Here is a 25,473-nt window from a genome sequence, read left to right on the forward strand (position 1 = left end):
ATGCTTAAAATACTTATTAGCTTTTTTATTTACAGTAATTTACTTATTTTTTAAGGAAATTGCTGTAATTAAATATAGCTATAATAAAACTTTCATTATATAACCAGCTTTTTTAATTACACTGTTATTAAAAAAGCTGGTTATATAATATAAGATTATTAGTATTTAGTTATTTTCAATAGAAATAATAAAAACAATGTTTTTACAATTAAATTCAACAAGAACCTAGACCCAAGGACAGAGCAGTCCTTGTCACGTTGTAAAACTAGATAATCTCCCAACTACTTCTAACAATTCATATACCTCCTTTTGGAAAGTAATACAACAGATGACACCATGTAGCGTGTTTACATTGAAAAATAGTGCAATGAAATGATCAAAATGTGAGTTGACTTTCTAAAAAACTTTCTGAAAACATCTGCGTAGTATGCAGATGCTAAAACCCTTTAATTCGGTTTGCCAAGCTCTTCGGCTGAACCAGTTAGCTGTAGACTCTGCGTCAACCAACATTGCAAAAATATGTCATTCCTGAGACTAAACTCTTTTGCAGTTCTTGAATGAGGAAATGACAAAATGAAACTTTGCTTAAATTTTTATAGCATTTTGCTATAAAAATTTAAAAATAAAATTTATAAAAATGCCTTAAATGTATTCCTAAATGCTTTGTGCCTCTGCTCCTGCCTTTCTGGTTAAATAGACACTACATATGTTTAAAGTCGCCAGCGTACTTTTTACTCTGCTATACATGTTACATAATATTTCTATACAGTTTTGCTGATGTCTAGCTAATCCGTTCATTGCACAACCTTCTTTCTTCAGATATTCTCTTTATTGATATTGTTTTCACATTGGCCTCATGACAATTATAGGGCGGTAACTGACAATATGTGTCATACTGAATTCAAGTAATTATTTCTTTTAAAATAATCAGTTGAAGTGAAATAACTTTACTAAATATTGGCCAATATTTTAATACTAAACTCATGTTAGGCCAAAAAATAAATGAAAGAGTTTTTTAGTAGTTGTGCTATCTTAAAATATTTACACAAAATAAAACGCAACTCCTTAATTGCGTTGTACAATGAACCTTGACCGTGCGACATAAAACATTTTTGTGTAAGAATTACAGCTATTCTATTTAGCACCCGATAAACAATTATAAACTTCACCTATATGTCACGTACAGTATACACATTTTCACACGGTTTCTGAGTGAGTTGAATGCGTACCGCTGGATATCGTATGCTCCTACATATATGAATTAAAGTACCACTGTTCAACATTTAACCTGAAAATATGCCTCGTCTGGAAAATGACAAAGTAAGTAAATGCTAAAAGCTATAATGATCGATCTGCTCTCATTAAACCTAATTCTTAACGTATTAATACTGAAACCAGTCGAATCAGACTCTGTTATTTTATATATATGCAATATTTTAATTTTCGAAGATACTTACATGAAATAATAATAAACGTTGTATATATTTATGGTAAAAGCGTGCAATATATTGCTATCGACACACAGACCTGCCAACCCAAGAGTGGGGCAATGCGTGAGATTTGGTTTTGGGGCAATTGATGTATCAATGATAGTATATATAAAATTGTGGACGTTGGGGCCAAAATCTCACGCATTTTCATTTTTTCTTTGGGGTGATTGCGTGAGTCTCACGCCCAATGCGTGAGAGTTGGCAGGTATGTCGACACACGCTAAGAAATGCGAAACCTGACACAAATGAGTTCAACTCGCCCGTTGGGCGTAGTCATTAGATATAATAGACCCCGGTGGTTTAATAGCGCAATCCAATAACAAAAAGCATATAGCCCAATCCTTTTTAATGCTTTCTTATTTTGAGATTATATAAGACCATCACAAAGCGACTATATGGTTATGCCCTTTGAGTCGTATTACTAATTTCGAATGTTTCTGCTATACCACACAACGTTATTAATTTTTAATTCCTAGTTTATCGGATATTTACTCACTTTAATGTTAGTCACAATGCACCTTTTGCGCTTCACATGGTATAATCGCAGGCTATACTAACTACATGCACCTCATTACCACATTTAAGAGTTAAAAAGTAGTGCTTTCTGTGAAACTTAGTTGTTCAATTTTCATAAAAGCAATTCATTTGATAATTTTTAGAACAAGCCATGTCGTTTTTAAACATAAACAAGGTTCTTGCTTTGAGGCTCAATGTTATGCATTGTAGAATACAATTTATTTTTGGTTTCTGTGTTTGTAGTTTTTGAGTGAGCTGACCAAGTTATTTCAAACTGCAGAAACTAGCGGGAATGTGGTTCTCACCATGAAAACTTGTAAGTATTTTTAAAAATGAATTGCTAATAGTGCTTCACACTTTTCAATATTAGTAATCTTATTTTGGTAATAACTCATTCTGGGCTTCTTTTATTTTCTCTTTGTATTAATTGCTCCATGAAGAGTATATAACGTGCCTGACTTTTGGCCAAACATGGTTTTTTACTTCAAGAATAAATTAGAAGCACTGTTAGTACAAATAATTTTGAACTTGTATACTTTAGCAAATCATTAACTTGTGCAGCTATTAGTATTTTTGCAAAAAGCAGGCTTTTTTCTCACAAAGTGATTGCTATTAAATAGTCTTTGCTATTTTGAGCTTTTTAACAATTTTCTTGCAAACAGATGATGGAAGGACCAAGCCAGTGCCACGAAAAAGTTCAAAAGCTCCAAAAAGAAAACGGGTTCCCTCAGAACAGCACAGCGAGCCTGCGGAACATCAATGCTTGATCAGAGCCGCAAAAGGCAATAAAAAAATCTCTACTGTGGTGAGAGATATTATAGTTATAGTTATTATAGTTATAATTATTATATTTATTATATATAGTTATAGTTATTATAGTTATAGTTATTATAGTTATAGTTATTATATATAGTTATAGTTATTATAGTTATTATAGTTATAGCTGTTATAGTTATTATAGTTATAGTTATTATATAGTTATAGTTATTATAGTTATAGTTGTTTTAGTTATTATAGTTATAGTTATTATATAGTTATAGTTATTATATAGACTTATAGTTGTTATAGTTATTGTAGTTATGGTTATTATAGTTATGTTTAATATAGTTATGTTTAAAGACGTTCTTCAACTACAATGGCTTGATACATTCTGTTTACCCCATGCTGTGTTCCAGAGATTTTTTAATAATAACTTTGTAGCAACTGGAAACATTACTTTTTTGTAACTGGATAAAATGTACAACTGTAAGTTGAAAAAAAGTGCGGTCTCTACAAGCTAGTTGGCAACATTCACATGAACCATCATGCGAATCTGATAAATAAACTTCTAGTTAAGGTGTTGAATAAAGAAGCTACATAGTTGAAAATACAGAGGAGACAAACCTTCCTGCATCTTTTGATAATTCCTAATGTTTCTCATTTAACGAGTAAAATTATCTCAGGCCTATTATCAAGGTCAGGCCTCATAAATGTTCTACAACATCATTTTGCGCTATGTTTGCTATCATTTTAGGCATTTCTAATGATTGTAGCTGAAACTTGATGGTAAAATGGTTACTGTAGTCATGTTACTGTAGTTACTTAGTTTTCATAAAAATATAGGTATATAGCTTTACCATCATGATAGTAGTATGGCTTGTGCCGTTGCAAAAAGTAAGGGCGTGCTAAGTGCTTTTCTTCATGATTAAAGGGTTTATACTTGGTACACTGAAGAACATCTTGGAGATTGACTTCAACATTACGAGATCATAAACAATCCACAAACTTGGTGTTTAGAGTGACTATAAAAGTTACTATAATAAGTTATGTTGATTGTTAGTATGGGCTAGCTAATACAACTGCATTACTTACTTTTGCTACTTATTTCTGACAGGGTAATTTTGCTGTCTGCTGACTTTGAATCAAGTTTTTTATCTTTCATAATTTCTCTCATAGTTTGAGATTATATTCCATATCTCCCATATTTTATGCCAAAAAGTGCATCTTCCAAGTTATACGCAGGATCAGTAATATCTCTAAACTAGTCTAAACTAGTAATTTTACTGCACCTGATTTATACTCACTAAATGAAACTTCCCTTTGAACTTGTATGATTTGTAAGAGGTCGACAAAAGTCTAGTAAAGGGGTACACGGTTGGCTGAGTCGATGGGAATTCCAATAAAAGATTATCACTGGGTTTCCATGCTTTGAATGAATTCAGAGTTTCCTCCACTCCAAATCATAGAAACGGTAAAATTCGCCCGGATTTGACGCCATTTCATTTCACTAAATTTGTGCGAAGGCATTCACAGTGAGACTACTATTTGATGTCATAAAAACTTTTACTGCTGATGAAATCTAATCGATAATACCCGGCTAAACTCTCTCCAGTGGAAGTAAAAAATTCAGCACATTTCATCACACCACTACGTGGATCTCTTCTAACTACTATCACAAACGATAGGTTGGTCATACGACGATAATGAGATAATTGCCTTTTTATTTATTTTACTATGATTTATGGTTACGACATCCTGTAATACCAATTTTTTTGTTTTGACTACATTATCTTTATTGCTAATATCACCCTTTCATCTTGCCTACAAATAGAGGGTTTTTTCCTATACAATTAATCATCATAAAATCGATTGTTGTTCATGCAACCTCTGAAATAATAACGCAATCGCAAGTTGTAAATTTTGTTGTCGTTTTGTAATATAGAGGCAGCAATCAGGGAAGCAAAATGACAATTCTGATCAGGTAACTTGGCTGAGTTAGTGCAACAAATGTACGAAGCATGAATTGAAAAGTTACTGTGACCCAAAAACTAGTTTACTTTAACACATTCTGTTTTAGGGAGTACATCGCTAGTCTCGAACAAATCTGTAGTGCAACTCTGAATCGTTGGAGCGGTAGAGTGCGAATTCATTGGTAGAGGTCAACTCTGAGTTCATTCGAAGCGTAGCAACCCAATATAACAACATTCTATCAAACTTATCTATAAGCTGAGATGCATAATTATCTTCAATGCTATTTTTAGGTCTGCCATTCTAGAATGTTTTTTCACTATTTCAGGTGCTGCATAAAGAAGTTAACAGATTCCAGCTGGTAAGTTAATATAGCGTATTGTATTAGAATTCAGAAACATTTGAAACTTTTGGGCCACAAAGAAGTTACAAAATAATATAGAAATAAATTACTTGTGAACAAATTCTAGATATGCAGTGAAACATGGATAACTCACCTACGGATAGCTCGAACACATGGTTAACTCGAACGGTTTCTTTGGTTCGTTCCCACGTAAGGATAAATTGCTATAGATAATTCGAACTCAACACTGTTAATTCGAACTGTTTTTTACCCAATGGCTACCGAAACGGTTGCTATCGCTTTAGAAAATCACTTTATTCCAAGCCATAGAGGTAAACCTCAACTTTTCGTAATTCATAACCGTCGTTATTACCACCATCGGCAAAATATTTTTGTCAACGACTTTTCTAAAGGTTTGGTGAAATTTGATTTATACCAAACATCCGCGTAGCGATCGCCCTTCGTAAGCGAGGTAAAGTAAGGTAATCTTTGCATAAACTTCAAGAAAAATCGGCAAAATTGATCGTGGGTAAAACGCTCAAAAGAAAAAGATGTCTTTTCTTTTGAGCATTTCAACAACGATCAAGTTTTGCCAATGTCAATCTCAAAAACGTCCTGGCAATAACATCACCTCAAACAACGAACCAATCTCAAGGGATAGGAAAATCTCTATACTTTTTGATAAAAACGTTTTAAACTTTACATTAGAAGCATTTATTTTGAAACAAGCCATTTGTGCTTTTGATTTATATTATAGATTGTATATGTACATGTATCTACTAATAAATAAGTAAATACATGGACTTGTGACAGTGCTCTGATAACTTGAACGCTCTGATAATTCGAACACTTTTGCTCGGTCCCTTGAAGTTTGAGTTATCCGAGTTTCACTGTACTTACTCCATCTTATTAGACACGTACTCATTATGGCATCTTTTGGCTAACGTTTGCATCTGCCTGTAAGTATAAGAAGTATTATTATCATTTCTTAACCTCTAGCTGCAAATCATTTGCGTGAAGCATGGTTTACGAATCAAGATCCTTTTACAGTTTCCTCATGGTAATGGAGAATCATAAATCTTCTTCCATATATATAAATCTATGTGTTTTTTTTGTCTGTCTGTCATTTGTGTGCCCAGTTATAGTGATAAAGTTTTGGCAATGAAAAATTTGCTTTGCATTGCAAATGATCTTGAAACCACCAGATCTGCAGGCAGGCGTGCTATCCATTAGGCCAGGGGTCTCCAAACTTTACAGCCAGAGGGCCACATAAACTTTCAGCCAGCATGTTGAGGGCCGACAAACCGTATACCGCTTATCAAAGAGCGAATATTTTAATAAAACGAAGCACATAACACAAGCTTCATTAGTTAAGAAAATATTTATTCAAAATTTAAAGGTTAAATTTCAACCAAGAGTAATATCATAACAAAATCACAATTAGTCTGTTCAGTTTCCTCAATGTGAGTGGTGAAATTGGCTTTCTGATGACAAAATTGTGAAAAAGTCAGGCTTTAGGTTTGAGGTCCCAAGCATTAGAAGAGCCCTCAGATTTTCATCTGACATGTTTGTTCTATAAGAGTTTTTCACATACTTCATTCTAAAAAAAGTTTTTTCACACAAGTAAGTGGTGCCAAACATAGATAGCAGTCCTGCAGCAAAATGCCTCAAATTTTGATAGTTCTCTTTAGGTAAGAATTGGTAAAATTGAACAAGCCCTTTTTTATATTTATCCCTCAGCGAGTCATTTGCTTGTAGCTCAATCACCTTTAATTGTAAATTGTCTGGACATGCAGCTGCATCCACTTCAGATGGATTTTGAAAGAGTCTCAACTCATCTGCTTTTGCATGCAAATCAGCAAATCTCTCCTGGAATTGATGTTGAAGCTCTTCAATAATCCCACAAGCAAATGAAAGTGGAAAATCTGTGTTAGCTTCTACCATAGCCTCTGTACAGTTTTTAAAATGTGTTAAATTCATAACCTGAGCTTGTTTCAGGAACAGGTCTAGTTTGTGCCTGAAGGCCTTTAGATGTGTGAACAAATCACTAATGAGGTTTTCTTCTCCCTGTAGCTTAAGGTTTACACTGTTGATATGGCCAGTGATATCTGCAGCAAAAGCCAACTTACATATCCACGCTTTATCAGACTGTAATGCTTGATGCTTCCCTTTTCCTGCAAGAAATTCAGCAATTTCCTTTCTTAGCTCAAAAACCCTTGACAGCACTTTTCCACAACTTAGCCATCTTACTGCAGTGTAATATGGCATGTCTACAGTCTCAGTCTCTCTTAACATTTCCCTGAACTGTCTGTGATTCAGTCCATGTGATCTTATCAAATTCACCATTGTTGTTACAGGGTCCGACACACAGCTAATGTCCACATTCTTAGCACAAAGAGCTTGTTGGTGTATTAAGCCTGGTTCCCATATACGTAGCAAAGCACCGGCGGTAATATCGCGCAGCAAAACACTTGCGGTGCTCGGCGCAGTTTAATGTTCACATAAAGCCACATCGTTAATAATATCGTAAACATAATTGCGTAATCAAATAAAATTTTCGCTCGCCATGCCGTTCTTATAATGGTGACCTTTACCCGTACAGTGCATTTCGGGAAGGTTTTGTCTGCGGCCGTTTACGAAATTTGAACACGCACAATCTCTTGCGTTGACCGCCGGCATCCACCGGCGGTGCACTGCGATCCGCGGCGTGTAGGTTCCCATTTTACCGCAATAGCCTGCGGTGCTGTCGCCGGTGAATTGCGGCGTATATGGGAACCAGGCTTTATGCAATGTAGAAACATTGGTTCTGATATATCTTTTTCAGCACAAAATTGTTTGATTTGTCCCACCAATCCTTTCTTCACACCACACATATTTCTTCCCCCATCTATAGTTAAAGCACATAAATTACATAATTTTTTTATTGTATATTTCAATACATCAGAGTCTTGGCTTTCGAATGAGCTATTGTTTGCCATGGTGAGACAGACATTGGTTGGTGTTTATAGGATTTCCCCAGAGCTCTACCGCAAAAATGTTTACAGGCATAGGCTCGGAAATTGTGACGTCACAATTTTCTTATGCGGTGTTGTGTGCTCTTACCGCCTATTTTATTGCTTACCGCTTATATTTATCAACTACGATAATGACGCTAGTGTCTGGCGAAGATAGGACAACTCCAGAGAACCAATGAAGATGACAAAGGAATCAGTGTCATTAGTTCTCCATGTACAGATAATTTCTATGATAAATAACTCAGATTCCAAGCACCATACTATGTTTTCCGGATGATATTATCCACTAGCCCTCTCATTTTATTGTGATGTTGAGGATCCTAGGGCCACGCAAGCGCAGGTCACAATTTAATTGATGTGATTTCATTACCTTTATCAATGACAGTACATTTATTGAAGCATAATTAATTAACTCAGAACATGTGTTTGTATTGGTCGGGCGTTAGCACGATCCCGGGCATTGTTGATTATCTAGAATCCTAGTTTATTATTAGCGCTCTCTGGGTTTAACAGCACGGATTGTCACAGAAAAGCGCTGCCTCAATAGCAGCGAAAGAGATCGACTACCTAAGGCTAAATAATAATTGTGACATCACATTTTGAGAACCTGAACCAAGTGTTTTTTTGCAGGACGTACTTTTGACACCCTGTTTTTCATAGTTCTATTATTCTTTGTGTATTGAATATAGGCTCATTCGAAAGCCAAGACTCTGATGTATTGAAATATATAATAAAAAAATTATGTAATTTATGTGCTTTAAGCATTTCAGTCGATTCCAATCCAAACTATTATATTGCTCAAATGTTTTCTGTATTTCTTTCATCAAGTTTTCTCCAGATGTTGTGTCGTACATACTGTTCAGTGAAGCCAACACTTGAGTGATATTTAAATTGGCATCCACACCTCGAATGAAAATTAGCAACTGGGAGGTGCCACACCTGTCCGTTGACTCATCCATTGCCAGAGAAAAATGCACAAAATTCTTAGCATGGCTGGCAATTTGCTCCATTAGGTTTGTGCTCATGTCTCCAATTCGCTGGGCAACAGTATTGGCACCCAATGTTATAGTTTTAATAGAATTTGATTTTTCTGGACAAAGTTCATCCACAATCTCTAGCAAACAGTTTTTTACTATCTCACCATCTGTAAAAGGCTTGCCATTTTTAGCGAGAATATAAGCCACTTTAAAACTAGCCCTTGTTATCGATTCATTTTGTTTTGAAGCTTTAACTGGACTGCTATAACTTTGCAAGTTTCTCTTCACGTATATTTCCTCAAACTGGGAATATGTTCCCTGGTGTTCGCTTTGGTAATGGCGGCGCAAATTGTTCACTCCTTCAATACTGCAACAGTCTCATGACAGATGACACACAATGCTTTGTCTACAGATTCGATGAAGAAGTATTTTACACTCCACTCTTCTTGAAATCGCCGACATTCATCATCTACAGTTCACCCTCGAGATACGATGTTAATTCGTTTCAGGGTTGGCATCGTATGGTGAAAAATTCGTATATCGGGGTATAGAGACCATTGTAATTATACAATGCAAACATCCCCTGGTTAAAATCGTCAAATTTTTTATAAATATGTTTACATATCGACAATTAGCAACAAAATAGTATGTTAACTTTAGTAATTATAGTTACCTACAGTAACTGTATTGTGTTTAGTGTATTTTAATGGTTATGATCTGCAATAAAATGCAAAATTATAATGTGTTTACCAAATGCAGTACGTACGGTAAGGAGTTCTTACCTTCAAAAGGTACGCATAACATAAACTTTGAAATCACTTCAAGTAGGTTTAGCTTGCTAAACCTACACTTGAAACTAAGTTTTAGTATGTATTTTGAACTATTTTACTGAATTTCAACTTTTTATCACGAAATTTTATCCTTCAGCAGTTTCTATCTTCACTTTCACTATAAAATTTAGCGTGTCTGGTTGAAACCTTTTTCAATCTAAATCAATTAGGCCGAGCGATGCAGTTATAGAAAGTGGCCTCTCGCACACTTGACCATTTAATGGCTACCGAAAATTTTTTTTTTATTATTTGCTATACAGGACGTACATACGTTTAAAGTAACGTGGCTTCAGCAGGAACATGTAGCGAGTAAAGCAGAGAGGAGGCAAAAGCGTATCAATGCTAATTATGTTGCTGTACACTTGAAAATAAATTTAATACGTAATGAATTGGAATTTTTTTAGCAGGCTAAAAGAAATCCATTCCTGTCCAATTTTTCTACTGGTTTTAAAGAAAAGGTTGATGGTGCAATGCAGAAAATTACTAGCTAGCTAACGCTTGTAAAAGGATCCAGAAAAGGTGGTACAGTAGGTTGTCTTGTATGAGATGTGCACAAGAATCAATGTAACCAAACATACAAAGTTTGGACGTACATGTATTTATACCCTAGAGGACAGGGCTTTAGCAAGTTTCAGAAAGTAATGTGGATGCGTCAACTATCTTGAGTAGCTAGTTATATATGAGTTACATACATACGATGAATTGTATTTACGTAGTAGAGAACAGGCCGGACTGCAAAGACATGGTTGAACAAGAAAATAAAACATAAAATCAAAATGAAATAAATAAAACATAAAATGAAATGAATAAAACATGCCACAAAAATATAAATAATGATATACATTCCACACGCATTGGTTTTATGTACCAGCCCACATCAGTAAATTAAACACTTGAAATATTTCTGCCAGTGTAGGTTTTTCTGTATCTTCTCGGCCCTCGTCCATACTAAAGGGTTGCTCCTTTTTAATGCTGATTGCGTGCATGGCCTTCCAACTGTTTCAAATCGTCAGTCGTAAGCTTCTCGTGCTTGCTTTAATAATAACTGCAAATTCTGATTAGTTACGACCATATTCCTTGACAATATTAACAACACAGGCGCTTTCTTCTTACACGTATTTATTTATGACTTCCAACGTTGTTGACATGGAAATCTTTTTTTTTTCGTTTTGTATCGGTCTCAGATTCCATAGCTAACGAATTAAATATGGATACTGGTAGTTATATACGTATGCTGACTAAAAGTTTATAGTAAAAGAGAGTATAACGCTGAAAATGAATATTTGCTCTCGCTCGTGTATTTTACACGAAATTTCCACGCAAAATGCTGTCCTGAGAGAAGTCGGTCATCGTATCTCTTCTAAGCGTTCTGAAAATGTTTTCGGCAAACTGTATTTTGGTGTCTTTGTTATTTCGACGTGCGTTATGAGCACACCGACCGCCAAATTTTAACTCAGGCGAAACTTTTCTCAAAATCGTATCGTGAAATACAATTCGTATAGCGAGGTGAAGATATCACAATGTTCAACTTCGTAAGGTGAAAAAATCGTATATCAGGGTAATCGTATCCCGAGGGTGCACTGTACTTTTCTTTTCCTTTTATCAACCATTATGAAGCATTGAAATATTTCCACGTTATCCCTCAGCTCTTTAAATTTCGCAATGTGCTTGAAACGGAAGTACGAATAGGAAGTTGGGACAAAAATTGACGCGAGCCACTCTTGCTAGTTGGCTTGAGTCATAACGTGCATTTTCTGCACAAAGTTTATTTTGTTTAGTAATATTATTTTTTTAAATTTTGTTTAATAATATTTTTTGTTCTTAAGTGTCTCTGCGGGCCGGATTGATGGGCCCAACGGGCCGCATCTGGCCCGCGGGCCGTAGTTTGGAGACCCCTGCAATAGGCCAAGCGGCTACATTGCTTTACAATGGAATAATTTTGGTCATACTCATTACACCAGTTAAAATACGTACGTTTGAAGTGCCTACGAAAGTAATATTGGCTACTAATTGTGTGCTTGAAGAGCATGACTGGTTGCGTGAGAGGTCATGATGCGTAATGTAGTGAATACAAGCTGACTTTACGGTTCTTATTATAGTAACAATTTAGACTAGTTTAAGTTACTAGCTTAAGTTACTCAAATGCATTAAGTAATTATTTTATAAACTGAACAACGCCAGACATTCATCTAGTTAAGCATACTAAGAACCATGTACGTCCGTCAGCAGGGTTTAAAGTTTGGGTAAAAGGCTGCTTGATCCGGGATTCAAACTCTTGACATTTGGTTTAACAGCCCAACACTTCAACAACATCGCTAATCGACTGTCTTCCCATGTTCATGAATAATTGTGGATATACTGTACTTATTTGCTGCGATGTGCCATTAATTGGCGCACCTGATATCTCTCTGGGCACACTTAAACTACTGCTAGGGTAGGCCTACTCGTAACACTTGAAATTAAGTCCAATGCAATTGTGTAATTATTATTTAAGTTTATTTTTCTTGACCTAATTTTCTCGTAAAATACTTTAGATGGTCATGATGCTGCTGGTTGTCCTGTTTTCCAGTTTTTCACTTTATTGTCCGATTGTTTTAGGCATACGCTAATTTACTGCGCGGAAATATGACAGGACTGAAGAAGAAAGCTCGAGGCAAGGGAGACAAGTCAAAGCAGAAGTTGACACAGTAGCAATCCAGTTTTATCTTGTGCTTCTTCTCATACAGAATATATAGATGGTGTACATTAACTTACCTCATTGTGACTTGGTAACGAGAGCTTCATTCATTGTGGCAAAATCTGAAAGCATATTTCTTCTCATCATTTTATTATCAGTGAAGTTATGAGCTGTGTAACTGTCTGATTACTTTTTTATTTAAAATACCAATTCCATTAAAGTTATGAATATGTTACAAGTTGGAATTCAATTTCAAACAGCCATAGATAAACTTAACTACCACAGCATAAAGTAATTGGAACAGGTCATGCAAGTTCAAGGTATTTGTGAATTCATTAGTGGCCCTTCCTATATATACAAAACGCAGCTGGCAATTTGAGTCGTGATTCAACTTTTTAAACCAATGAGGTGGCGTTATTAAAAGTTGTTTTACCAACCAGATTTTGATATTTTAATTCCACGTGTTTCAAGTGTTGGTAGCATGAAATAGGAACAATCAACACAAAAAATTATGAATTGGCCGATTTGATGTTGAAATAGTTGAAACACATAAGTAAATAATCTTCCTGTTTACAAGAATGAGGGAGTACACCTGCTGATACGCAGATAAATGATTAGGGCTGTATAAAGAATATAACAGCATTACTTCCTATTAATATAAAAGTGGTGTCACATATCTCCGACTTGCCTACAGTCAATGATGCAAGCAATATTTTACTAGACTCATCTTTAAAACATTAAAATTTTTAAACAAAAAGTTTTAACATATCATTAGTTTTAAATTTTATTTCTTGCGGATAAATTTTTAGAATGTGTGGCAGGAGCATGCGAGTGAATCGCATAAACTGTAAAATCTTTCACCGCAGAAGAATAAAATCAAGGCCTCTATGATCTCTAGCATGTACGGCGAAGGAGGGTAGCAATCGCTATCGTTTCTGTGCTTATATTTCTGAACCCAACCAAAGCCAACTAAATAAACTGAACTGAAGTTACAGACTGAGCGCAGAGTGTGAACTAAAACATGATGCGACAGCAACTAGTGAAACAAACCAATCAGGTTTTACTGTAACGCAAGGCATGACACAACGTTGTGGCCAATATCTAGGTCAAACAACCTGTGCATAAACCATAGACCTATTAACTATATACTGTATAGTTATTATATACTGTATAGTTAATAGGTCTATGGCATAAACTATGTACATAAATTTGTGGATTACTCAGCTAGCACTCCTTAGTACCTGATTTATTATAGCTAAGGAAGACGACAAAATTAAACATTTGTTAAAACTTAAGCGAACGAGTAGTAAATTTTATGTTGGCTAACTACAAACTATTGTGCAATGTTTCTTGTTAGTATATGTGTTCATGAGTGGTATCATTATTCCTTTCACTTTAGTTTAGTAGATGGACAAGACTCAAACACAAATATAGATATACCTACATTCTCATATCTTCCTTAGTACCTAGCAAAACGCTTGTCAGCTCTAACCATAAGCTGTCTGCCCCATTCGTTCCCAACCTGATGCTTAAAAAAGTCTGAAACATTTTCCCTAGAACTAGAGGCTAGGTTGTGATTCTGTTTTTTATTAAATATATGCCGATTCAATGATTGAAGGAGATATGAATTGAATCAATAAATCAGTGAATTCGTTCAAAATCTAGAAAGGTTCTGTATTGCTGCTACCTCATATTTCAAGTTTTACCCATATAATTTATTAAAACCACCCCAATATTGAGTGATCATCCTTACTTGCTCTAATGCTTAACTCATTCAGGTCTAACTGCGGATAGTAAATTCTCTAATAATGGGAATTTTAAAGATGATAGCTAACTAATTCACTTTCTGTGGTTTCGAAAATTCTCGTTGTTAGACATTTTTAAAGATCATAGACAACTAATTTACTACCCGCGTACACCTGAGCATTTTTACCACGACAAACCTTTGTTGATTTTAATCTTAAAACATTAGCCAGACCACCGCAAACATTATAAACAATCACTAATGATAAACGAATACCTATACTTTCTGATAAAATCAAATAAAAGTTTGGTGCAAGTATATCTTCAAGCAATGACAATAATAGCGATAAAGTACCAGCATAGACTGGTTGATCTTCATCTGTCTCTCTATAGTGTTAGGAACCTGTAGTACAAACACAACACCTTTCAACACAATGAGCTACAGATTCTGTAACAATCATGAAGCCACACAATTTTATTAATGTAGGCGATAAATGAGATTACAAGGGTACCACATGCAAATCCAGTCAAACCTCACCTTAACATCACCTCGACATAAAAATTAGAGCATATGATGTAAAGTCTGGTCTAATTATAGACTTAAACACAAAGGAATTTTAAACATTCAAAAACTTGGAGAATTGTAATTGAAGCATAGAAGCTAGACATAAATGTAATTAGAAACAGGGTTAAAACAATGAAATAATAACAGCACCGTAAAAACTATGTTAGTCTGAACTTTATCTAATCTATGTTAGAGTAAATCACACTGTCTCATTTTACTGCTACCTCTGCTACTAAACCTACATATTGACAAAGCACCATTCTCATTAATGTACTTCTAATGCAATGTAACAATAAAAAAAAAAAAATATATATATATATATATATATATATATATGCACATACATACTTCTTTATTTTACATTGTCTAACATAATTCATTTAATTTAATGCAATGGGCAATTAGAAGTGGGACAAATTAACAAACAATCAGTGTTTTTTCAACTTTACTATAGTATGTAATGATGTTGACTAATGAAGCAATTATCAGATTGAAGTAATTTAATATGTTGAGGATCGGCTGTACAGCGAATCTAAACAAAACATTGATTTTAATTATATCATTATAAGTCTCTTGCTCTCTTCCTCTAAGCTGGAGAAGACAACTACTTAATTCTACAAAGTAACCGGTATAGTGAGAATTTAAGATGTCTTGTTGGGTGTATGAGAGTTTATAGTGAGTGGCAGCAGTGTCATGAATATTCTGAGTTTAAAAGAGAGTATGATGATATGTATTAGATGGGCCCTTCGCAAATAAGAATTGGACCAATTCTGAGAGAAAAAAAAGAAAACTCACCTGGGCCACAGATATTCCATACTTCTTAGCGCTGTCTATGTGCGTATGCTGGTCATCAAAAAAGATGTGTGGCTGTATTGCATTGAGAATTGGGCCTTTCGGTGCTTCTGCTAAAAAGTTTATCTCATCAATTCTGGTATCATATGCCCTCAGAGTCTTTAATAGAAATGCTAGCAAGATTATCACCATTGCAGTAAACAGGTTTTAAAGCTATATGTGAGCAAGTCTTGACAAGATAATCCTTCCCTGACAAATCCTATTCAACTTGGTAACGAGGTGGAAGGGCTGTTTTACCTGCTCATTAAGCTTAGTAACCAGTTGAGTGGGTTGTTTTATTTGTTCGTTCAACTAAGAAACCAGGTGGGTGGGCTGTTTTGCTTCTTCGTTTAACTTGGTAACCAGACAGATAGGCTGTTTTACTTATTCATTCAAGTTAGTAACCAGGTGGGTGGGCTGTTTTACTTGATCATTCAACTTAGTAATCAGATGGTTGGCTGTTTTGCTTACTTATTCAAATCGTTTAACACACTGAATAGAAAAACACTACGGCTGTCATGAAAAAGATTACAGCTGTCAATATTGTTTTATTGGTTGAGAAAATGACATCAACAATTATTAAACATCTGGTTGGACAAGAGACTGACATCAATAACAATTGAACACTTGATTGGATGGGGGAATGGCATCAATAATAGTTGAACATTTGATTGGATAAGATATTGACCTCAAAAACAGGTGAACACATTATTGGATGTAAGACTAACATCAGTAACAGTTAAACACCTGATTAGATGAGGGGCCCAACTCGATATATTTTTCTCCATAGCTGACAGCGCTTTGTGCTGTCACACGGTACACTTTTATTAGTGATTTCTTAACAAAATCCTTGTTATCATTAAATTTTTTTCTGCATGCATCCATGTGCTTGAGAAAGTTTTCTCAGCGGCCCCTGTAAAAAAACAATTAACTCTACCTGAAATTAAAAGTAAATATACAATGAATTCACGCATTCACAACGAATACTTTTTTTATTGACCTTTTGATTATATTTGGATTATCCTTAATTTTTTTGCTTGCCTCAAAGTGCTTGGGCAACTTTTTTCAGCAGTCCCTGCAAAAAGCAGTTTAAAGATGTGATTGCGTAAAATTGTAGTTGATTTTAACGGAAAGTATTGATTTTTTTCTCTAAGTTGAGATGTTGTTTGTTGTGTTAGGCGATCTCATTGTCAAGATATTTGAAGATTAAAATAGACTAAAAATTGATCGCGATAAAAACACTCAGAAAAAGATACGTGTCCGGACTTGCCCAAAATGATGTATATAGTGATACAACCTGTCTCTATCTCTCGTATTCACATCGGCTATTGCAATAAAAGTCTAGTACTACGCGGCTCTATTGGCATATATCTTATTTTGTACTTGCTCATGATTGCTAAGATAAAATGTTTGATCTAGCTATGAATACGTTATTATAAATCTCTCAAACGACTCGAATAAGGGTAATTAACAATTTGTTGTATAAGTTTCCTTTAAATGCTGTGTAAACATTTGAGTACTGACTACGATTCTGCTGGTCTATGGTAATTTGGTTGTCGAATTAACTTATTTTATCGCAGCCTTTGTATCAGCGAAGTTCTCAGTTGCTACTCACACCGGAAACTAGTTACTAGATAAAATAAGCAAGCCGCATCTTTGAAAAGAATATGTTCAAATATGCGGCGAAATCAACTGCATCCCTAAGAAAATTCATGTATAGTCAACGTTATCTAGTCATTATTAATATCAATTTGTAGAAAAAAAATTACTGGCCAAATTTGATTAGTTGATTCAAGTACTAAACAAATGGTTTTATGAGTTGACCGAAATAGTGAACGCAAAATAAAAATTTCTATGAAATCAATTAACCCTCCAATTCTGGCCAAGGTTTAATAGGGCAAAGGGTTTAAGCCATTCTTGCTCCTGGTTGGCAGTTTGTAGACTCACCTGTTTTCATCTAGTAGCATGGAGCATAAAACTTTTTTGAGCTTTTAATATTAGGAAAGTTGGAATTGAGTTGAGCTATGCAAAAGCACCTGTCAATACAGCTCTGATTACACTTCTTAGATCCATCTATCAGACAAGATTTCAGCATAGGTGGCAACGGGGCTATGATGTAGTCAATATGTTCTGCAAATTATGTTTGGCATTATCTTCAACATTATTATTTTATTATATAGTTTTTACAAACCAAAAAATTTTCATCTCGGCATAAAGTTTTTATTAAAAACATCCATTCAAGTCAAATTCATTCACATAGTTTCAGTTCATATAATCGGACAAATTAATCTACTGCAACAAACTCAAACAAAACATTATAGTTTGTGCAGCACACATTCGTGTCTCTCTTTCCCATTTATGGTAGTTTCCAGACTGACGCAACCACTACTGTAATCATCTTATAAGCAATAAAACAGATACTGTATAATAAATGTCATTTATAGAAATGTCGTTCTAACTCGTATCTACTGAAAGCTTCCAAATTGGGAGTTGGACAGATTGCGAGTGTAATTTTAAACATGAATAAATGTTTAACAAAATCATAAGTACGCCAAGCCAACAATTCTAAGCTTTGTTTCTGGGAGTTAAAGATGAGCATTGATCAATCGATTTTCCTCACTTTCTACCAGTGAGAAGTGAACATAAATTCTAATCATAAATTTAATTTACTAGCTAAAACTGCCAAAAAAAATTTGAAGCAAATATTATAGCTAGGTGAAATGATAAAAATGTTATGAAACAATGATTGGTGATAGCAAAAAGTTATAATTTTATTAATTAGTAAATATATTCATGAGTACTAAAATTATTACCATCAGTATATTTAACACTTGTTCATCAATCTAAGCCATTGCATTGCTAGATGTTATAGATTGATTAAGAAGCCATCAGTTTAACAATCAACATCGTTTATTTTGTGCATAAGAAGTTACATTATAGTCTCAAACAGGAAAATATAATCTGAATGTAAACACAACAGTATATATATATATATATATAAGAGACTCAAAGTTAAAGATAAATTTACCTCCATTATCCTATCTTCCTCTGCAGCATAACGCTGCTGACGCCTGTCAACTCTAACCATAAGCTCTCTGCCCCAAACTTTAACTACCTGATGTCCAGAAAACTGTTGAGTCACCTTCGCAGGAACTGGAAGCATTGTTACAGTTCTGTTGTTTGTCAATAAAACATGTCAATCTAGTAATTCAGTAAATTAACGATGTCAATTAATAAATGTACTCAGTAAATATTGATGCCAATGTACGATCTAGTAATTGAGTAAAATCACTTACTTTGAGATTACAGACGATGCGTTTTTCTATATGACCTATATAACAATTTTGTGCTGATGATTGACTAAAGAAGAGATCTTATATTTATCGCTCGGGGACTCTTTTTACATATATTACTTGACTTGTTACGTAACGAATGAAGCACCTGCTCGAATCTGAGCATTTTAAAAGTTGGCCTCTTTCAAACGCTTGTATCTCTGCACAGGGTCAGTCCACAAAGACAAAAATGACATCAAATTGTAGCTGATGTTTTACCCTTTTATTGGCTTTAATTTTATATGATCGACATTTTTGACGCAATAAAATCTTTAATGTGCTTGAAATTGTACTGAAAAAGTAAAAGTAAGACAGTTTCAGTTAAGAAAGTACAATGCTGCAGCACAAGTGAAAAGAACAGCTCAACTAGTATTGACCTGTGACATTCATATCAATCCAATCCATTTTACAACTGCTCTTCAATCAACAAACCTGTGAAGGTTTGTTAATTGAAGAGTCTCATGAACGTCATGAAGCGTCTCATGAACGCTTGGTACTACAGACGATGGTTGTTTACAGTGAAATAAACAAGTTTTAGATACGTCGATATATGTCTGCTATAAGCAATGAACAGATACGTCAGTAGATGTAACACCAATAGATGTAGGCTATAGGCAATGAACATAGAAGCATCTATAGATGTAGGCAATAAGCAATGAACATAGATACGTCAATATAGATGTAGGCTATAAGCAATGAACATAGATGCATCTATAGATGTGGGCAATGAGCAATGCACATAGATGCATCTATAGATGTGGGCAATGAGCTATGAACATTGATACGTTAATAGATGTAGGCTATAAGCAATGAACAGATACGTCAATGGATGTAACATCAATAGATGTAGGCTATAGTCAATGAACAGAGATGCATCTATAGATGTGGGCAATGAGCAATGAACATAGATACGTTAATAGAGGCAACATCATTAGATGTAGGCTATAAGCAATGAACAAAGATATGTCAGTATATATGTAGGCTATAAGCAATGAGAAGATACATCAATAGATGTAACATCAATATATGTAGGCTATAGGCAATGAACATAGATACGTCAATAGATTTAGGTTATATTCAATGAACAAGAATGGAATCTACATAAGAAAGGAGCGATATTTAGGGTTTGTATCAACCAAAACATATCTGTGTAGTTTTCTCACTAAAACATACTCTGCTTAAATAACCTCATTTTCAAAGTTTTCAGCACTGAAATTGCTTAAAGCTCTCGGCTTCTAAAATTTCATGACAGGATGCATCTGAGACTAATATCATCTGAGGCCAACTGCTCTCATACAAACGATGTATAATAAAAAGCGCTGAGAACATGTACAATTAGTTTCAAATGTTTCCTTCTGATAATGGCATGGATAATGCCATTATCAGATGGAATTGGTGGTGAGTGGAATCCATAATGGCATTAATCCATAATGCCATTATGGATTAATGGATAATGCTTCTACCTAGAAGCACCACAAAATACATACTAGAAACTGGTGTAAACATTTACTGCAATAGCAGTACTAAACAGTGCATTGTAATGCAAATAGATCGACCAATGAGACTTGGCCTTGGTTGTGAGAGGACTGTAATGTCTTTTCTAGGTTTACTATTACCGCTGTTGGATTGTTGTCAGCATATTAATCTTCCTATATGAGTACAATAATGCGTGAACAACTTTTTGCGTTGCGACGCTTTTGCTAAATAAAAATATTCATACACAGCAGTGGTGGAAATGAGTCAGGTACTAATGTTTGAGAAATGAATTAAACAAGAGAAAAGACACTGGTTTTAATAGGTTCAACTTGCTACTAAATTTTATTGAAATGCTCCATGAACACTTCAAATCTAAAGAAAGGTTAGGGTGACTGGTACCTTCAAATGGAGGAGTTATGAGGAGGTGAGTGGTAGTGCTTAAAACACCTATCATGAGAAAACTTCAAATAAATATTTGAAGTTCACCTTGCTTTTTTGAGCAGAGTTGTTTGGCCATGACATGCTTACCAGAAAAGGGTATGGAATGAAGACTGCTAAGATTGGAAGAGAGGATGATGAAGTGCGAAGGAAGTTTGACAAGGACATGGCCAAGCTAAGCTCCAAGTGAGAGGCAGCGTGGCCACCAAGCTGAAGAACCCTAAGGTTGTTAGAGCAGTGTTAGAAGAGTTGGCCAAAAATCAGAGGAGGATTGATGTGTTTAGACCTGCTCATACTAGAGTCATGTTGAAACAAGTAGGTCTGGGACTTTAGCAACACTCGGGTTTGTGGCATTACATACTGAGCATTTGAACACAACCAAAAAGGCGCATTACTATCTAAAGCAACACCCGGATGGGTAGTGTCACTTACTGTGCAATTGGACACAACAAAAGAGATGCATTACTATGAGATGCCTGTCATGCACCCTTCCACTAGTGACAGCAAAGTTAAGACGGAGGAGACAAGAGCTAAGATTGAGAAATCACCCAGCCACAAAGTGTCGAGCTAGTAACTAGTGGTCGTAATGATGGGGGTCACAGTGGCAACGGTGGTAACAGCAGTTGTGGTAATGGCCGTGGTGTGAGTGACAGTAGTCGCAACAATGCGGAAAGAAGTACTGGTCATGATAATGGTATTGGAGAGGAGATTACAGATGGTGGCACAAAATCAACCACCAATACAGGTTACAACACCTACACACTCTGTAGGCTGTAGGAGGTGGCACAGGGTTAGACAAACCGGAGACACAGCCTATAAAAACAGTGTTAGCAGAGTCAAATAACAAACAACACAAACAAGGTAAGTTACCTCATGTACTCATTAGTAGTTCTAAAAGTAGAAATTAGCAATAGAGAAAAAGAGACGAGGTATGTTATATGATCGGGTTGGTGGTACCAACGTTATACTGATGTCTAAGGCGAAGGCAGTTACAGGTTTTCACAGAGGTATCAAAAAGTTGAAGACATAGTATAGAAGCAAAAAGAAGAGAATATACAGCCTTTCTTTGTGTCTGTTCATGTGAATGTTTATATTTATACAACAAAAATACCACTTGTTTTAGATGTGATAATTTTCAAACAATCACAAAATGCAAAGATTTATTAAGATGCTATTAGCTTTTTACCAGGCAACTGTTAGGTTATTACAGTTAAATAAATAACACAGCTTGTGCCATAAGTCTTGTCTTTCAGGCTTGTCTTTCATAAGTCACACACAAATGAACATGAGTCACTAGAAACTTCCAGAACAGTGGGTGTGGCTAACAGCAATGTAAACATGGGGTAGACTACTCTTAATAATACGAAAGCTACAAGATGCAAAACATAAAGTTTACTGTGCAAATTAGACAAATTGTTTGATTGATAGACTGCCATAAAGATTGAAGCTAGAATACCACAGTATCATAAGCACTGAAGATTTTTGACAGCGATTTCAAAATTAATAAGTCTGGTTTCCACCAACTATGTTACTTGTTCCTGTTGCTTTATATGTATGTACAAAGGTTCTCATAACATTCTTATCTTCTGGTTATAAATTAAGTTACTAATGACCACCTAGGATGATATTTCAACATGAAGATAGTTAATATAATTTTAATATATATAGCAAGTTAATTGAATTAGAGAACCAAATACATTAAATAGAAGCTTTTAAAAACAGTAGAAAAATGCGTGCGCACAAAGTTGAAACATGTCGTAAGCTACCAAACATGCAAATTGTTGTCCAAGCCAACTTAAACAGGTAAATATCTGTTATGATGGCACTCGTATGGATTAAGATCATCAATGTTAAAAACTAGTTATTTTAAGAAACTTCAATTACCAAAATATGCTGGTAGTCATCTGGCAGGTCTCACAGGTGCAATGCTCAAACAGGCAGAAACACTAAACAAATACAGTTGCAAGATGCAGTACAGTCTTGTAGTTCCTGATATACGTTGAAATGCAGCTGGTGACATGTTAACAACTCTATAACTAGTTTCTTATTATTGATGATAGTGGTTATAATATCTATCAGTTGAAAAGGATAGAATGAGTTTAATTTAAAAAAAGTTGTATTTAAAACATTTTTTGTAGGTATAAAAATGGGGAAAATTGTATAAATAATGAAAATACTAGCGTCCATAACATTAAAGTTTTCTGTAAAAATTTATGAATTTAGAGAAATGTACAAACAAATCGATTAGCATTAGTTCGATTATCAAATAAATATAACAATGAGTCTTAAGAAGCAAAAGAAATTAAGTACTGTATTTTCTGAAGTAGTTAGAAAACTAACAAAATTTTTGGTGATGCTGTTATACCAAGAACATTCTAGTTCCTTTTTTACAGTTTTTATCGTTTTTCATGCATCAAACTAGCATATGGATGGTCTCTGTCACTCTCTGGGATCAGTGCTTCATAGTTGTCATCTCCTGTATCTGGTAAGATAAAGAGCTCGAGATTACTTTAAAGGTTTTACAAAAGAACCTTTCATATAAACATACAATGATTAACTGGTAGTGCTACTTCACTGTTCATTACCTGAGGCTGGGAAAGTTCTTAAATTAATCTTTGTGTCTGCTATATCTGCTTTCCTAAAATAGAAAGAAATTCTATGTTAATAGGCCTACAGACCTTAATAATTTATTTACATGTAACTAGGTGAATGACTAGCTAATTGCCAGAGCAATACCAAAATCTTTTCACCAAAGATTTATTTCTATTTAACGTATAACAACAGTTACTGTTTTAACTTTCAAATTTTAGACCATGAGAAAAGTGTTTTGTGCACAGCAAAAAAATAAATTAAGAGAAAACATACTGTTTAGGTGTTTAAATGTAATTGTGACATAATTGGCAAGTAATTGTTAAATAAAGTATGTTTTGTTGTATATATACATACATGTACAGTCAAACATGGATAACTCGTCCACGGATAGCTCGAACACATGGTTAATTCAAACATTTCCTTTGGTCCGTTCCCACGTAATGATAAATTGCTATAGATAACTCGAACTCAACACTGTTAATTCGAACTGTTTTTTTGCCCAACGGCTACCGAAACGGTTGTTATCGCTTTAGAAAATCACTTTATTCAAAGCCATAGAGGTAAACTTCATCTTTTCGTAATTCATAAGCGTCGTTATTACCACCATCGGCAAAATATTTTTGTCAATGACTTTTCTAAAGGTTTGGTGAAATTTGATTTATACTGCTATACGATGAGTAGCACGGGCTAGCCGGGTCACGCGCGCAAGGATTTTCGCCACGCACATACAAAACAAAAATCGCATGTTGTTTTTGTTTTGTATGTGCGTGGCGAAAATCCTTGAGTGCGTGACCCGGCTAGCCCGTGATGAATAGTTTTCCGACATTGATTCCGTGTTGAATCAACGTCGGAATGTTGAATGTTTAAAACGTCTTAAAAATTGTTGTAATTAAACTTTAACGTTGTCTGAGCTACAAAAAACTATTCATCGTTTGACCTAAACACAGAATACGTGTGTACATTCAATAAGTATCTATTAAAAAAACGTGAGTGATATAGAATGTACGTAAAACCTCGTAAAACTTCTAATTGAACTGCCTCGGAGTGTTGCTCTTAACGAATCCCAGGTAAAGTAAGATAATCTTTGCATAAACTTCAAGAGAAAACGGCAAAATTGATCATGGGTAAAACCCCAAAAGAAAAAAATGTCTTTTCTTCTGAGCATTTCAACAACGATCAAGTTTTGCCAATGTCAATCTGAAAAACGTCCTGGCAATAACATCACCTCAAACAACAAACCAATCTCAAGTGATAGAAAAATCTCAATACTTTTTCATAAAAACGTTTTAAACTTTACATTAGAAGCATTTAATTTGAAACAAGCCATTTGTGCTTTTGATTTATATTATAGTTTGTATATGTACATGTATCTACTAATAAATAAGTAAATATATGGACTTGTGACAGTGCTCTGATAACTTGAACGCTCTGATAATTCGAACACTTTTGCTCGGTCCCTTGAAGTTCGAGTTATCCATGTTTGACTGTATATATATATATATATATATATATACATATACATATACATATATATATATATATATACATATATATACATAAAGGTTGAATTTAGCTGAAATAAACTTGACTTACTAAACACATACTTAAAGATCAGTTTTAGAATTTATTTTACTAAACTAAACTTCAATTTTGTAATAGGTTTTTGGTTTCCTTTTTGTTATAATGTATAACTAATAATGCTGAACTGAGATAGCGATCAGTGTATCTCATTAAGGTGTTGTGGGAAAGATATCAGCAAATAGTGTATCAGCAGTAATCAGTACAACGACAGCTAAATTTTAATTTCAAAAGAGATTTTTGTTAATATCGTATGGCGGAAAAAGTTGAAAACATTTTTTCCTCCCTGTACAAGGATGAAAAAACATTGTTTTTCATATAAAAAAGCAACAAAATCTTATAAC

At 34.6% G+C, this 25,473-nt stretch overlaps 1 protein-coding gene across 1 annotated transcript; it reads left to right on the forward strand.

The window, feature by feature from the left end:
- The first annotated feature begins 1,196 nt into the window (after window positions 1-1,196).
- Window positions 1,197-12,802, forward strand: LOC137396582 (signal recognition particle 14 kDa protein-like). The gene is made up of 5 exons (XM_068082894.1): window positions 1,197-1,320; window positions 2,250-2,322; window positions 2,669-2,811; window positions 5,062-5,094; window positions 12,496-12,802. The coding sequence occupies exons 1-5, from the start codon at window positions 1,297-1,299 to the stop codon at window positions 12,586-12,588; spliced, it is 366 nt and encodes a 121-aa protein (XP_067938995.1). The 5' UTR covers window positions 1,197-1,296; the 3' UTR covers window positions 12,589-12,802.
- The last annotated feature ends 12,671 nt before the right edge of the window (window positions 12,803-25,473 follow it).

Source organism: Watersipora subatra, chromosome 5, assembly GCF_963576615.1.
Source record: "Watersipora subatra chromosome 5, tzWatSuba1.1, whole genome shotgun sequence".
NCBI lineage: Eukaryota > Metazoa > Bryozoa > Gymnolaemata > Cheilostomatida > Watersiporidae > Watersipora > Watersipora subatra.